The sequence below is a fragment of the Lineus longissimus genome, chromosome 4, assembly GCF_910592395.1.
Source record: "Lineus longissimus chromosome 4, tnLinLong1.2, whole genome shotgun sequence".
NCBI lineage: Eukaryota > Metazoa > Nemertea > Pilidiophora > Heteronemertea > Lineidae > Lineus > Lineus longissimus.
Window position 1 is genome coordinate 1,475,377 of NC_088311.1, and position 17,074 is coordinate 1,492,450.

The 17,074-nt window shown below is 40.9% G+C and overlaps 3 protein-coding genes across 7 annotated transcripts; 1 reads left to right on the forward strand and 2 right to left on the reverse strand.

The window, feature by feature from the left end:
• Positions 1-1,510: 1,510 nt before the first annotated feature.
• Positions 1,511-9,785, reverse strand: LOC135487142 (aminopeptidase O-like). Of its 5 annotated transcripts, none has more exons than XM_064770562.1 (11): positions 9,704-9,785; positions 8,038-9,230; positions 7,457-7,880; positions 6,965-7,174; positions 6,735-6,883; positions 6,371-6,434; positions 6,223-6,282; positions 5,985-6,083; positions 5,651-5,767; positions 3,954-4,040; positions 1,511-1,725 (listed from the first exon to the last, which is right to left on the reverse strand). In XM_064770562.1, exons 2-11 carry the CDS (start codon positions 9,201-9,203, stop codon positions 1,576-1,578), a joined length of 2,526 nt encoding a protein of 841 aa, XP_064626632.1. In that variant the 5' UTR covers positions 9,204-9,230; positions 9,704-9,785; the 3' UTR covers positions 1,511-1,575. The 5 variants fall into 5 exon arrangements, with proteins under 5 accessions (XP_064626632.1, XP_064626633.1, XP_064626634.1 ...); XM_064770563.1 differs by having other exon boundaries at positions 8,038-9,239; positions 9,680-9,779; XM_064770564.1 differs by having other exon boundaries at positions 8,038-9,239; positions 9,704-9,776.
• Positions 9,786-9,835: 50 nt separating this feature from the next.
• Positions 9,836-12,374, forward strand: LOC135486583 (probable dimethyladenosine transferase). The gene is made up of 8 exons (XM_064769500.1): positions 9,836-9,985; positions 10,092-10,252; positions 10,457-10,518; positions 10,681-10,824; positions 11,028-11,151; positions 11,255-11,476; positions 11,744-11,850; positions 12,065-12,374. The coding sequence occupies exons 1-8, from the start codon at positions 9,928-9,930 to the stop codon at positions 12,105-12,107; spliced, it is 921 nt and encodes a 306-aa protein (XP_064625570.1). The 5' UTR covers positions 9,836-9,927; the 3' UTR covers positions 12,108-12,374.
• Positions 12,375-13,142: 768 nt separating this feature from the next.
• Positions 13,143-16,978, reverse strand: LOC135486515 (tetratricopeptide repeat protein 4-like). Its single transcript, XM_064769351.1, has 11 exons — positions 16,493-16,978; positions 16,102-16,210; positions 15,789-15,950; positions 15,568-15,645; positions 15,259-15,326; positions 15,092-15,148; positions 14,809-14,895; positions 14,202-14,389; positions 13,930-14,020; positions 13,707-13,789; positions 13,143-13,392 (listed from the first exon to the last, which is right to left on the reverse strand). The coding sequence occupies exons 1-11, from the start codon at positions 16,643-16,645 to the stop codon at positions 13,305-13,307; spliced, it is 1,164 nt and encodes a 387-aa protein (XP_064625421.1). The 5' UTR covers positions 16,646-16,978; the 3' UTR covers positions 13,143-13,304.
• Positions 16,979-17,074: the final 96 nt, after the last annotated feature.

Below are 17,074 nucleotides of genomic sequence, written 5' to 3' on the forward strand. Positions count from 1 at the left end.
AGAAACGCGGTGGTAAATCGCCAGTTGAGATCGTAATACATGCACTTAATATTTTTTTTACTGATGCCAATATTTGTTTTCCAAGTTGAAGGGCAAAGCGAAAGAACCTGAATGCATAAAAAAGACATGCTACCAGCGTTGCCTATCGGAATATGTATTCAGGTAGCCAGCTATCAGCCACCTTGCGCCAACTAAGGCCTCAGGCCATCCACAAGTAAACGGTAAGACGTTTCTCACACTGGTCATGATTAAATATTGTCTCACACCTGTCCCTCTGCTTGATTGGATCAGAACAGTAAAGACTGACTGGGTTGAAATGCCACTTTCTGAAGGGGGTTCTGTTGGCAATGGAAGGGTCTCTTGGCATTCTTGTACCATTTCGCGATGGTGACTGGCTGGTACTGACTGTTTGACAAAAACGACCATTGGAAAGGTATTTTGAGTCGAAGAGATATTCAAGAGTTTCTGCAGGGTGCCGCTTGAAATGATTACTATTCGGGATTTTCCTTTATCCCGTCATTTCCATGTACCTCTTGCCAGCTGTCAGTCAAATTCAATAGATCCATCAACAATACTTTCCCTGGTTCTCAACTATCGCCAATAGCATGCAGACCAAACTATGAAATGGCAAGAAGTATTTGCCCAAGTCTACATGAGAAATCAGCAGCTTGCATTCTTATATCTTTCACAAGTGGTGATAAAGTCATCAATAGTCGGTATAGCAGCAACCGTTCCTCATGGAGGAAAGACAGTTCATGTTCTTTGTCATAAACGCTGTATAGTAAATGATTTATGGCACGGTCTCATGGGGACAAGCACGCTGAGCAGCTTTTTCAGTGACCAGGCGTCCTCATGACCACTTGCCGGTGGAGATACTGGAACAGCCTTCATTTCCAAAACTTTTTCCTGTGCAGATCTACGCCACACATCAATATGCGGGCTCAGTCCTAAACGGCAAGGACAGTACTGACCTCTTCCTCATTAAACCATCATTTCAGTTCTGTCCAGCCATGTCGAAGTAATTTTTGATCTGAATGGACGATATAGAGTTGAAACGCCAGGGAAGTGCTAGTAGTCCATTGTCATCCTTGCTTGCTGGTGAGGGGCAAGCCATATCGGTACAGGCGGCCATGGCGATTCACAAAGTTCAGTAGACAATTAAATTAGGGGCTCTGTATCTTGTGGCAGGGTTGGATGGAGGGGAAAGCAAGGACTTGTGTGAAGGGGTTTTCAATTCTAATGTCGCATGCTGGACTGGGGTGATAAAGGTTTTACACCTCATGATACACACTTCATTTGTAAGTGACAATGGTGACATGCATCCATGTGTCATCATCCCACTTCAACAGTAAAACCATTTAGTGGTGACTAATGACATTCAGACGGACACCAATTTGGCCACCAATACAAGAAATGTGTCCCAACTGATACTCTCAATTCAACTTAATATATCCCACAAAAGATAAACAATAAATACGCTGTATACTATTACTTAACTTTTATTCGACAAAAAAACATACCAGCATTTATAGAAACTATTTAGAAAAAACTAATTTGTATCTGGTTCCGCTGTTATCAATTGCCTCCAAAAACCATCTCCTTAACTGAAACATATGTGTCTTTTTCCATTTCATCTGCTAACTCATGAAAAGCCTCTTCAGCAATCTGGCGCTGTGCTTTCTTCCCAGAAAGGACAAGCTCTCCGTACAGATAGATACCCATTGCCTGCAAAATACGGGACATTGCGTCATTACACAGAAGAGACTTGTATATACCTCGTTATCTAAAACATGAACCCACTCCCTTTCCTAACACCAAAGCATTTCTCAAAACATATATCCTCAAGAAATATACTTGTAGGTATGATAAAACCGAATTTGTTTTCCTCTGAAATAAGATAAGAAGATTAGAGTCACGAAACTGCTTAGGGCACAAGCATATCTAAGTACATATCATTAAATCATCTTGACTTAAAATTGAGACTAGCAAGTGACAGCCACCCAAGGCAGTGCAAGTATCAACAAGTCAAGTTACACCCTGGGATGAAGAAATATTAAAAAGTCAAGTTACAAAATCTAGTCAACACTGTTCTGTATGATTATGTCAGGCATTTAGGCCAACATTATTCATTTTTTGTTTAACAATATAAATGCATTCCCTATACTATCCAGAGGGCAAAAAAACTGCTGAGTGATACTCCATGGGGGTACTTTTATTTCTCATACAATTGATAAAATCAGGCCCAGTCAAAATGTGAGTTTATGTCCCTCACCTCGTTTTTCTTTCACATGTTCATTAGAAATACCTAACGCTGTGAAGTTCGTATCTGTTTTCTCAATAACAAGTTCAAGTAGAAGAAGTATATTTGTTAAGTACCTCCAAAAAAAATGAAGCACACAGAATAGCATAAACATGTCTTAAAACTTGACATCCCTGGATTACCTGAGGGGAGCAATGGAGACATCTGAAGAGATCAAGCACTTGAGGCACACACACTAACAACAAAAGCCTGTCTGAATGACAATGGGAATGACATTACGAAGTATCTTCGAGACAATAGTATTTGATGAAGAGATAGCAAAAGTATCAACTACTGTGACTAAATATCTTCAGTTTCTGCCTATTCCCGGCAGCAAGCAAGATTGAATGTCAGTAAGGTAGCACATCTCTGGGCTCAACCACTCTTTAAAAAACGTCCAAAATGATCCAAAAATAACCTTGTGTTAGGTATGAACAAGAGATCAATATTATGAGCTATATTGCTCAGGTGAGAACCTTTTGGACCACTCCACTGTAGAGATGGACTCAACAGATTTTCGCCAAATCCAACCGGACATGACTCACACCGGAATGACACCAGCAAAAGGGAATGATACACACAACCTGATTCAGTAAGGGTACCAATTAAAGGATAGCCATTTCTATATCTCAAGATATACTGTAAGATAGCCAATAATTGTACACCTCCAGTGAACTAACAACGACTCCAATTAGAGTCATGGTCAAAGCAATGAGTAGCCCACACATCCTTGTGCATCAAAGGCAATGAGGCAGTAGTGTAACCACAACACCCTAATCAAGCAAGGAATCTAAATGAAGCTAATAGCTAAGACAGCAGCTGAAAGAAGCAAAACAGGATGATACAACTGTTTCATTCATCAAGCCACGAATGGTACCGGTTATAAGGTGCGATGAAAGACACTACCAAGACGATTGGGAAGACACTTTGGCTATCTTGTCCATTTCAACAGTTTCGAAATGGGCTAAGCCTTGGGACAATTCCCTTAAATAGAGTAGACACCTCGTCATCAGAGTATCGAGGTTTCAACTGTGTAAAAACAAAATTGAATCAAATCGATTTGATTTTACTATGGTGCAACTTGCCACTGATTCTGTTGTCGTTGCATCAGCTGAATATAGGCCAATCACACAGGTTATCATGTCAACAACACCCTGAACTTTAGACTGGCAGACAGGTCAACGATTCATGTAAGCTGAACTGAATGGGATCTAATGTCATCAAGTGTACATTATCTGATGAGAAGAAAATAACGTTGTCTGATGACAACTTATCATAAAGAAACGGACAGAAACTCCCTATCACCCTTTGTATCATTGGTTCCTGTGAGGGCATAATGAATAGATGAATAGTCAGATGGCATTTTCAATAAATGGACTGGTGCTGAAAGGGATAGCTTTAGAACAATCATGCTAATGGATGTCAGGACAGCAGACTCACACAGCATCAAGTTAACAATATCACCACAATGGCTAATTGCCGGTGAACTATCGGGATACACACGGAGGAAATAAAGGAATAAAGGAAATAAATTTATCCACAAGCAATGTATTAGTAGACAGATCTATTTAACCCATTAGGCTAATAACACGAGAGGCCTGGTGGACAGGATAGCTCTGCTGTTCAAAGAATATTCTCCCTGAAACATCTTTACCTGGTGATTGCGCAAGAATGCCTTGATATCTCCATAACCAGGACTGTAACTGTGTTTCACCACCAACTCGCACCACCGATGCTGAATCTGAAATTATACATTATACATGACACATAAGATGGGTGAAGGTGCCATGCCTTAATGTTCTAGATTGATGAGTGTAGCCCTTTGTATCAGATAATCTTACCAATTGTATGTAACTCATTGCCCAGGGTCATTTACAATGTATTAGCATTATAGGATTTAGCCACATTCCATTTCAAATTTCATGTAATCCTACAGTATATATGTATGATGAATGGATGGTAACCATAAAAATGACAAAACTGTTCTTAATACATGAATCTCCTTGTCATAATAACTGATTCCAACAAGCAACATTCTTGTCTCACTATTCTCAACCTAATCGAACTGTCACAGACTATTTTAACCTCGGAGAAGGTTAAAAAACATGTAAAAAAACCCGAGTCATATTTTGAAGAGCAGCCACATGACACCAGTGCTATAATCCGCAAACAATCTGCGGCAGAAAAGTCGCACTAATTCATACAATTCTTTTCAAATGTCGCTCCTCAGACAGAACACGCTGTCGCTAAAAAAGCAAATTAAACGCTGCCAGTTAATCCCAGTTTGCACTCTATTCCTGTTAGGGATCATTTCAATTCCCATGAGCACATTTTAGCGATGACAGGTAATTTTGTCAGTGGGGTTTATTATACCTGTCTCAGAGATTTTAAAGCCGTCAGGAGACACATTCACATCCTACCAGAGACAATTAATGAAAGAAAACATCCATTTAGGAACCTGATGGACCATCTCATATCGGCGTATAGACTACCAATTTCTTACTAACCGGTAGTATTACGGAAGTAAGAATAGATACTACGTGTTAGAACATCCCTAATTGTGCCGATATGGTATTGCATTCACAATCAATGCTCTTAGTCTTAAAGAGGGCTGCAGTTTTAGTTGATTAGACAAAAGATGAGGCTTGATCTCTATTAAACATCTCAACGATATATCTTAGCTTCATACTTCCTTTACAGATGGCATTAGTGGTATCAATCCTGACATTTTCTTTGTACAGTTTGTACAGCTATGGAATCTTGACCCACAACAACAAACGATTTGTTGCCACTACCATCTGTAGCAAAGCAAGAATATCCCCCCCCCCCGAACTGCAGGGGCATAATGTGCAAATGCAAGGTGATGGTCTTAAAAGCTTTATAGTTAAAGGTTGAGACAGGTAATGAAGCAAGACACTACACATCAGGTGGTAGGGTTAATGCACTTTTTATCAATGAGGACAGTGACGGCCCCCCATGTCTGGTACCTTTTATCTACGGTAGCAATCAATCAAAAACCGAACCAAGACAATGCTGTTAAAGTGAAAGTTATTGATGCTGATGTAATTATGAGCCAGAGGCAAACTCTGCACTCTAGTGTTAGAAGGCTGAACCAAAAGTGTACTGATATGGGAAATCTGCCAGCCTCCAAATTGGTTACTTAATACTGGTATTCCCTATTTCTTATTCCTGATTCTCAATGTAAGGGCCAAGTAGGCAATCCATTAGAACAGGCTTAAGTGTGTAAGACAAAAAGAATGAATTCCATGCTAACCCAGGCCATGCTAATTTCAGTGTGGTAATTCTGCATGACTGCATGTCAAAAACGGATAGAAACAGATGTTTACTCACATCAGCATTACATCTGGATATGTTGTACACGTCCCTGAGCTGCTCCAAGGTGACCTTGGATAAGCTGGCCTCCTCCAACAAGTCTTCTAACAGTAGTACCACTTGTTCGGGGACTAGCTGAAAAATATCACAAGCACAATCATTTCAATATTGGCCTTACATGTATTTCAGTTCAAATATTAGGCCTGCTCAAGCCCTTGCTGAGAAAATAGATAGCCAATTCTGTTTGACCCCAGTTGTGTTACTGCAGAAAACGTCCACTGCCCACTGATACCTATTTGGATTCAAATATTTCAGTGGGTTTAAAGTAGGAGAGAAAGGTCTGAGGGCATACCTTTATATCTCCGATGTCGCAAATGTCTATCTCCTTCAGTTTCTTCTGGCTTTTTCTGTATTTGATGCTCATGCTGTTGTAGGTGCACCACTTATTGACCTGAAACGTTAAGCTGAATGTAGAATTGGATCGTAATAAACTTTCCCCTTAGGTCGTTTTTGATCCAGTCGTAAAGACACTGGACTGTGCAGTTTGAAAAAAGGAATCAAAGCAGAAAATGGGACTGTTAGTAACTCACCACATTGAGAACTTGCTTGTACAGATGATTATCTGGTCTTGGTTTGAATTCCTTCAGATCCTGAAACATGTAAAGAGAGTAGACTGGGTAGACAAAAAGAAACTGTGATGACATTTATAGTGTTTTTTTGCTAACAGTACGGCCTCACCTTTGGCATGCCAGGATTGTCCAACCAGTCGTGGTAAATGCTGCTCATAGTTATTCCTTTCTCACTGAAATATGGAAAACAGGGTAAGATCATCTATAACCGAACAATGAAGAAGATACGATGACTATTCCTTATCCTAATTTCACAGTGCTGGTGAAGCATTGATCTCACCCACGAAGAAGGTTGGCCAATTTCATGGCAAAGGCCCTTGTCTGGGCCACAATGTTGTATTTGATGATGGTGATGAACAGAGCTTATTCACCACATGATGATCGTATCTGCAAGTAAGTTGTTAACATGGATTGGTGGCTAGTTGAATCCCGCCAGAGCATTCATTGCCATCATAAATCATAGCTGGGCCTACCTTAGGTCAGGGAAAACCTCAAACATGAGAGAAAACAACTCCCGCGAGAGGACAGACTTCCCATGGAACTCTGTGGCATATCTACGGATGAATCGATTCAAAGCCTCATCTCCTACCAGGCCAGCTAGGTGCCTCAAGAGGAAGTAACCCTGAAACAACATGTGAGAGTCTTGAATGAAATCATCAACCTTGAATCAATACTGCTCCTGACTAACGTGACAGTATCTTACCTTGAGATAATGCACCTGAGTGAACCTCTTGTTTGGATTCATGCCATTCTTGACGTAGAGAACAGATGTTTCTTGATCTCTAGTTTCCTTCCCTTGACTCGGGCGAAGTGACTGTAGCTCTTCCTCGGTGTTCTCAAGCTCAGCACATAGTACCTTGTATCGTATCATAGCTCTCAGTTCAGCATGGTATCTGGCTTGTGTGGTATCCCACTGAAAAGAACGAAATATACCGTACAAAGGACACAGTCACAAGAACATTTCCAGAGGCTTCATGTCTAACAGTGGCTTATAAACTCTCAATCCCTGATTGAAACAATTCCAGCTGAATCCTGATACTCAGAACTAGTAAGAAGCCTCACGTTCGGTTTGTTTTCTTCGTGCATTTGATGAGAAGTGTTAAATGAAAAGGAAGACAGAACTCATGGACATGGGAACCACAACCTAAATCTTCTTCAAGTCCTGGACTGCTTTTATTAGTGAATCTGAACTTACCTTCATAACCTTTGCATGAATGATGTCCTCCATATAAGTAGCAAAGCCCTCACTCAGCCATTCCTCTGTCCAGTCCCTAGCACCAATCAGTATGCCAAACCACGAATGAGAGAGCTCATGTGAGATACGGATACAGGAGCTGCCATCACCGGATACCAAGGACTGTGAGAGGAACATCAGGTTTGGATTCGCCAAACCCAAACTGACAAAGCTCCGAGGAATGATGAGGACATCAAGCCGTGGAAAAGGGTGAGGCCCAAGGGTGTCATAAGCTGCCTGGAAGCTTTCTTTGAAGTAGTCTTCGAACTCTGAATATGCCTCATCTAGTAATGAGTCAGGTGCATAGAGATGACATGGCAGGACTTGCTGGTCTGTGTAGGAGATCTTGCATCTTGGCTGGTGATGGCAGATTTCTGTCAGAGACCTGAAATATGCAGCAGCACAGATATACAGTGGAACACAAGTTGGTCTTATCAAATACGGATAGATGTGTGATCCTCTAGGCCTCCAGAATCCTCCCCACTCAAACCAATAAGCATTCAATTGTCTTGAACCAAACGGATTATACGTGATTAACTTACCTGCTGCACTCACTGAGTGCACACCCAGCCACAAGTGTTCTCCTCTTCCAATGTCCAACAGCAATGGCAAGAACGGCTGCTGGATGAGGCATCTTTGTGTGATAGTAATAAGTCGCCTTGCCCTGGTCAAAGCATGTCACCACAGGTTCCTTGTCTCCACTCATGAGCACAACCAGACCATGTGGCACTGTGACATGGGCCTGCCAGGATGCAAGGGCCATTGGCGGTTCTTGGCATGGGAATAAAGACCGGTTGTTTATCCAAGCTGCAGGAGTGAAGACACAGGGCTTTCCATCTTGGTCCTTGATCCACCAGAGAGACGCACCACTAGAACTGGTTTTATACTTGACCCGAACCACCCGTGGAAAATCTGATGGATCAGTCACATTGTCTTTCCAAATTCTCAAGCACCACTTCTCAACTAAGTATTCTAATGGTTTACATGTAAAGTCTTTACATTTTAGATATTCTTCATACAACATATCAGAGTCCTGTTCTTCATTGGAAAACATCACAACGTATTGTGTTGATGGAATGATCACCTCTTCAACCGAGTCTACACAAAGGTCACAGCAATCCAGAAGCAAGTTAAAGTTCCCATTTTGTGGGGGTTGGTTTAGCCCACAGGAGCACGTCCCTAACTTATTGCAGACAAGATCCCGGTGTTGTCCAGCAGACTTTACTTGTTGATTCGATGGAACAACATGAGAGGTGTCCAATGAATCTGTCACGAGAAAGTGGGTTGGTGAATCTTGACCTAGGTCTTCTGATGGAGGGGGTAAAGGAACAGCTACAATGGAACGATTAACCCAAGATGATACCTGTTCACATGACGCAGCTATTTCTCTAGATTCAGGCGTTAGATTATAATTTGCTACCTTGATCTCAACTGATGACTCAGCTGTCGAATTGCAATTGGAATTGGAACTTTCACACACTTTCTTATTAGCTTTAGGCAAAGTTAACCGACATGTCTCTGAGCTGTCTTTCAAGTCAACTGCTGTATGTTTTTCCTTCTCTACGGGATCAAGAATGACTATGACCGATCCCTCCACTTCTCTCCGCTCCATATCAAAGCTCCAGTCAAGAACATAATGCCTAACAAGAATCTCATCGCTGTTTGCCATCAATGGGAGGTCATCTTTATGGTTAGCCTTGTCAGCCATGTCTTCAAATTAACGTTTTCTTCTTTCCTGCAAAACCTGAGATATCAGTAATTAGAACTTAAACAGGCCTATATCTTGTCTGCTTTCCTCCCAAGATAATGTCCCAGGGATGTAGGCCTACTGCCGGCGGTGCATGAATGCATGCCATGCCCATGAATGTGTCTGTGAACTGCCTATCCTTCATCGGGGCCTACGATAGCTAGCAAGCTGGCAGCACTTAGGTGATCATGCACCTGCTGTAAATTGGTGATGGTCTGTTCCCTCCCACTGTGAGGACTGTGGAACACAACTGAAAACAGACATCATCCATACAATGATACATGATGCCATGCTAATGGCAATGCTCATGTCGAGTCATGTGTCTATGTGACATTACTGACAAGTCAGCTTCTATATTTTCCAATGACCGCTATTGCCATGAAGGCTGTGGAAAGAAAACTGCCCAGGCAACATGCTAATTTGAAAACATTGCAAACAGTAATCGTAAACCCCGTCTTTACGGTCAAAAGCACTCAAAAAGAGGCGTGGTCGACAAAATCTGTCAAAGAAATAGCCATGTGCTTTTGTTTATTTGGAAGCTCTCCCGTGTCAAATTCGACGAGGAGAGCAAGAAAGAGCAGCAACCCGAAAGGTGGCAGTAGTGAGTGAAAAGTCACGTTGTGCAAGAAATGTGTTGATTAAATCTCGATTTTTTTACTAAATAACTCAACCAAATATATTTAAAATGCCAAAGGTACGCGCAGAAAAGAAGTCTCGACAACATCAAGAAATCCAAAAGCAAGGTACATGAGTATAAATTGTTCAAAATGTCATCTTTATTGAGGACATCGTACATGCGTATACAGTAATACAGGGTGTCCCAAAATAATGCATTCTTCTTATTTTCAGGGATACAGTTTAATAAGACGTTTGGTCAGCACATCTTGAAAAACCCATTGATCGTGAACAGCATGGTAGACAAGGCTGCACTTAGACCAACTGATGTGGTGCTGGAAGTTGGCCCGGGTACTGGAAACATGACAGTTCGGCTCCTTGAAAAGGTTAAAAAGGTACGCCATCTGAGTAAAACCTTCAACAGTAGGTTGTTCCGCTAAATACAGCCCGGCCTGAGCACCCGGTACAATGGTATTGATGGTCTTTTCAAAATTTAGATGTTGGAAAGAGAAGCAGAGACTACAGATGAAAAGCACAGCCGGATTATCTTGACTGGTGGCCCAGAATCTTGAATAATTGATTTCATGTCTGTATTTCAGGTCGTAGCCTGCGAAATTGACCCAAGACTTGTTGCTGAATTACAGAAGAGGGTACAAGGAAGGTAAATTATGATACAACCAGATCACTATCTATAGTCAACATGAGAAAGTTTAATGCTCTTCATACATTTGATTAGATTTAATCCATACTTGGTCATAGGAACTATCTCATCTTTCGGAGCAGATTTTGGAGGCCATTTCTCATAGTCTTGTTTAAATTTCAGTCCAGTCCAAAGCAAACTTCAGGTGATGGTGGGTGATGTTTTGAAGACCGATCTTCCTTTCTTTGATGTTTGTGTTGCAAACTTGCCGTACCAGATATCTTCCCCATTTGTCTTCAAACTACTGCTTCACAGACCATTCTTCAGGTAAAACATACTTTCAAATTCATTTAGTGTCAAAGCCAGTGTTAGATAAACAGTTGGCATCAGCCTCTGATTGTGACTATGTCTCAGTTTGACTTATATTTGAATACTTTTTCAATTGTGAGAAAACCAATAGCTTTTCAAGGACAAGTTTACATGTTGATGGAGCTTGTCCTATTTTTATCCCTTTGCCTGTTCTATTCCAGGTGTGCCATATTGATGTTCCAGCAAGAGTTTGCACAGAGACTCGTGGCTCAACCAGGGGATAAACTTTACTGTAGATTGTCCATCAATACACAGCTCTTAGCAAGAGTAGACCATCTGATGAAGGTACAGCAAATTGATATACTTGTTTATAAAGTTCATGAGAAACAACTTCTGGTACCGAGTCTGACTTCGGATAATGCTCTCATATGATCTGATATCTTTGCAGGTTGGGAAAAATAACTTCAGGCCGCCACCAAAAGTTGAATCCAGTGTGGTGAGAATAGAGCCACGGAATCCTCCACCACCCATTAACTTCACAGAATGGGACGGTTTGGTCAGGATATGCTTCTCCAGGAAGAATAAGACAATCGGTGCTTCGTTCAAACATACACCAGTCCTAGAGATGCTGGAGAAAAATTATAAAGTGCACTGCTCTATACATAACATAGTAAGTTGGTTATAATCATCAGACGTTCAGTGATTCAGTCGTAGAACAACCAATGATTAGTCGGAGACTTAGCTTTCTTAAATGTCTTTCTTTTTCTGTGGTCTTGGAGGAGAAAGCTATGTCGTGGAGAACAGAGCAGTGATGTAAGGAAGCCAGGCCAGTTCTATCTTTGACCGTTGTCTTCGAAGTTGCATGCTTCCAAGTGCTCCCCCAGGCCTAGTGTTCCCTTCATGAGTCCTTTATCATTTTACGTCTGTTCTTCTTCAGAAAATTGATGATGATTTTGAGATAAAGAAGAAAGTAATGGAGGTTCTTGAACAGAATGACTATGACAAGAAGAGGGCAAGAACTATGGATATTGATGACTTCTTAGGGTGAGTACACTCATCATCTGCTGAATGCATGATTGGAAGAGTTTGTGGCTAAAGATACAGATTGTATATGGTCAAGTCATACTTCAGGTTATGGATAGCATCATCCTATGGTAGCTTTGTATCACACTTCCTATTGCCATTATTTACAAAGTCGCTAACTACTTTTAATGTAATGCTTTGCCTTTTAGTGAGGATTTCTTATTCCATCTTTCAGGTTACTCAAGTGTTTGAATGAAGCAGGATTCCATTTTACGTGACGAATCATTGAAATAAGTTCTTAGAGCTATGGATGGACAGATTTCAAAATCTAATACGGCCTTTGGTCAAATAAAGGATGCATCTTACCAAATATTCGTTTTGTACACTACTGTGGGTCATTTTGATCATGTGATCAATCATCACATGACTGGATGACAGAGACATCTGTTCAGACTGTTGAGTTTCATATGTTAGTTTGTTAGTGATGAGAAGAATGGTTTGTTACAATGATGTGTCTTACTTTATAAGTGATGTAAGTAAATGAATCTGTGATGGAAAAAAAACATATCTTCTCTGTCAGTTTCTCTTGAAGAAAAAGAAGGAACGGGCACCACCTCAACCTATTAGTCCCAGGAGGTGGGGAAAAAGCAAAAACACAAATTGTCTTGGAAAGACAAGATGCACAATGTGCCTCAAGATGTTCTCTTTGAATCTTTTGGAGAAGATAACAGACAAGGCGATTGGTCTATGCAGGCTTTATGATTTGCCCCGGGAGTTTGGGGAAGAGACATGAGGAACCTCCAGATTAGTTGTGTGGGTGGGAAACAAGACACAAAACGGTGAGATCATGACAAGTAGTCACGATTAGTTGCTGAGATTTTGTGGAGACAAGATGCACAACTGATTGGTGGTTGACCATTATCTCGATTGGTCTCCGTCGGTAGGAAGAAGACAACCAGTACTTCTAGATTGGCTTCCGGAAATTTGGAAACTAGGCACATCTTGATTGGTCTGTGAATGTTAGGAAGACAAGTCACAACAGGTGCTTGAGATAGGTCTCTATGGCAGTCAGAGATACCTCTTGAGATCTCAGGTGAGGGTGGTTGGTCTTGGGCAGCTGTAGTTGAAAGGCGTCTTTGCAGAAGATGAAGGCCTTTCCGATATGAAGGGACGGACAGGTTCCTTCTCTGCAAATTTGATCTCTGAATTTCACCGCACTGCTGAGGACACAGATGGGTACTCAGTGCTAGGGCAATAGACAACACGATTCTTTATATTGATATAACATTATTTATTGAAACATCAACAGAGATTTAGCAAAGATGAAGATTTATTCGATCACAGGCCTAAAGAGGCCATCCAATTAGAGGTTTGTAGGGATGTGGCATTATCATTGCATTGAGAAATAATAAGTAATGCAGCAAATGTCAAGAAGTCTTTAGCTTTAGCAGTTCCTTCACTGAGAAGTCCATGTGTTATGAATATTTCTGGAGGAAATCTTTGGCAAAGTTTGAATCCTTCCGTAGGATGTAGAAAGATGGCGTTCCAGAAGCCACGGCCAACCTGAAAGATGTATAAAGGGCAGTATAGGTAAGGCAGAGTACAATCACAATCATTACCTCAACTATAGGCTAGATGAGGCGGAGAGATACTGATTAGGGAGAAGTTTACAGTGAACTATCATGTCAAATTTTGAGTTTGGAAGAGTTGAGTTTCATTTTGAGATGAAACATAAGAAAGGGAGGCACTCCACCAATAGCAACATACCCAATCAGCCTGTTGATACAATGCTGCATAAAATGACTACTGACAAGCTCATATCATCATAGTTGACCAAGCATTATGTAGTAGCAAGTAATCTGAGTAACATCACTTACTTTTCATTCTGCAATACACACTTCAACGTAAGGGTTTGGTCGACTTGATAACACTTCTTTTCTGTTCGGTCCTCAAAGTAGATCTGAAATAGTGAACAATAGTAGAGCTAAATACTTCAAGAATCTCATGCATTGTATTAGAACCAGTACATGTACCTAAGCCTGACATATTGTTCACATTGTTCGCCATACTCTTCTTGCCACGCTATGGAACTCAACTCACCTCAACTGTCTGTGGTGTGTATTGCCTTTTCAGGTCCCATGGAGGAGGACACGCATCTGGACCAAACATTGCTTCCATGTGATCAACAAAACTGAAAGGTAGAGAGAGACTCATAAGCAACACAGATATTTGCTAGAGAAGGCTTGCTAGGAGAAATTAGTTCTTGAATTAGACATAAAACTGGTGTTCATTGTAACTGGTGCATAGATTATGGGGCAACCAAGAAGCTTGAAAAAGACTCCATCTGAAACATATGACCAAGCGGCACTCACCGGGAATTTTCATTAAATGCTTGGATAAAATCTGTGTCATTAAACTCGGGGTAAACAAACATGACAGGCCAGTTAAGGACGCCATCGCTATCCAGGAAAACTCGGCCTCCTCCGGGGTGCCGGGAATCGAGGTGGTGTAACTTTGTATCGGAGATTCGGCCAAATTCCTCAAATTTAACTCCTCTCTCCTACAAAATAAAATGTGAATTTGGCACATCTTCAGCCCAAACTATCATTCTGAAGAAACAATATTATCAAAGTACAATGAAGATGACTTTTGAGTAATAGAAGAATTTAGGCCTGACAAAAACAACTGGGACTAGGCTGGCTTGGCAAAGTTATTACAATCAATACCCAGTTCTTCATAACTGGGGTTTTGAGCAATGCCAGCGGCCTTTACTTCAGAATAGAACGTTATGTAACCCAGCATACCCAAGCAGTCCATATTGCTAAATCAATCAAGCCACCTTGTTGGTTTGGTTAACTGCAGTAAGAACATCAATTACACACAAGCAAGCTTGGTTATGTTGCAAACAAACATTACATGTAAGTCTATCAAAATGGAACAGGCTGATTAGACAACAAATTAAACTACATGTAAACTTACTTTTATTGCTTCCACCAAGTCATTTTCTTCTTTTTCCCTTTTCTTTTGTTTTGCCAATTCTTTCCGTCGGTCCTTATCTACAACTTTCTGAAATAGAAAAGTGTGTATGGTACATGTAATCCAGGGGAATACAAGTCCTCCATGTAACAAGTACCCATGCAAATAAATCTTTTGAGTATTGGACCATATCAGTAAACAAACTCGAGACTTCTCAAATGCCCAGCAAGGATGTAATTACTATTGTGTAAATATCAAAACGAAAGACAAAAGTGACTCAACCTGCCTTTAGTTGTTCTGCCTGTGACCGTAATTCCAACAGTGTTTCATTCTTAGGGTCAATCTATAGCAGACCAATTAAGGAAAACCTGACACAGGAGGGAGGACAATGTAACATTTCATGAGGGTGACAATATGTATTAGCATGGTATTTAAGCTCTATCAAAAGGATACTTTCAAGCCTTCATCACACCATTTCACACATTCTCGAGGTATCTTTAATGCATTCCAACTTTGAGCACCTAAAATGAAACACAGATATCAATATCTAAAGCAATAAATAACAGTACATGTACATGCAGGGAAGTCACAACAGGGAGATGAGATATGCAACACTATTTAGGGTACCACAGGCACCCCAGTTTAACAATTCACCGCTCTGTCATTTGCCACGTGGCTGTCAGTAATCCTCTTACAAAGTAGATGAATATAGATTAGACCTATGATAAACAAGACATGAAACTTGCTTGAAGAATCCCTTACCTTTTATGATCGCTTTCATATGATCATGCTTGAACTTGCGAGCAAAAAGACAATCCTTCAAGCACGAGCGATAATTTTCTGAAAGAAAAAAATCAGCCAATTAGCATGACTGTATCTTCTGATTTGATTCCTGGAAGTTGGATTTACTCTGATATTTTCTGGCCAATTCACCAAAGATATGCATTCTGACTATGAGTTAGTGCAAGAATGGAAACACTTACTCAGATACCAATGGCACATGGCTCTATTACAATAGAGAACACAGTTGAGATTAAGGTCACCACACCTCTGCTTGATGCCCTCGCTGTAATGGTCAATGGCTGATCGGTACTTCTTCACCTTGAAATACATGTTGCCATCTTGTTTGTAGGTCATCGCAAGATCTGAAGGGAGAAGGATACAAGTGAAAATATGACAAAGGACAGATGAGGCTACAATGATTACGAGAATGATAAAGATGCTGATGATGATGATGATGAGTAAAAAACACAACGATGCACTATCATTATCCAACAGAAGTTTACTGATACCTACCAACTGGTTCATTTTGATCATATTTCAGAGCTACCAAAGCCTCCCACTCTGGAGTCATCTCATCAAGAGGAGGGACCTCCTTGGCAAAGAACGGATGCTTCATGAGCTCCTGAAGTACAAAGAATATGAGTTTAGAAGATCAGCAATTTTAACAGGCAATGATCGAGTGCTTCATCATGGGCTCCTGAAGGGCAAAGGTTAACAAAAAAACAGTATTTGATGGCAACCCCAACTCTCATTTACTGCAAAACAAACATGTGAGTCTCTTTCTTTGATCCGACACTGGGTCTGGTGGACTGGAAGTCTGCTGGGAGCATGACTAGCAAGACAGATTTCCCGCTCCCAATTTCTGCCCACAGAAAGATGCCAGAATCCAACTAAGCATGCCTACCCTCCATTCTGGACCAAGATCCTCCTCTAGATCCTCTTCATTCTCACATTTTGCACCAGCATTTTCCTTGGAAGCTACAGGCAATTCTCCCAAATCCAATCCTGCCATTTTGAAGATTTTCTCGGGGAGACTTCTTTCTGAACTGGGCTCCATGATGACTAGGTGATGGTGCTGGCACTCGACACTAAACTTGACAATTTTATTGTTTTTTCTACCAGTACGGATTAACACCTTTACATAGAAATCCGAGTTGTAGTGTAGTGCATTACGTAACACCCAGGCTCACAGCCAACTACACAAACAACACACATTGGCATAAAACCCACAATAAAATAAGATCAGTGGATTACAATGATCGAATGACAAGCTCTATTACATGAACTATTGTTTGATATTTAATTGACTCAATAACTTTATCGAATATCCCGCAATTACGACGAAAAATGAGTTTATTTATGTAAAATCTGAAATATCATGCTGCTTTCATGGAGGCTACCATGTTGAAAGTTCCCGGATGTACACTCACGTTTCCGGGAAAAGTGACAATGTCTTGTGGCGGGAAATTCAAATTCTCGACAACCA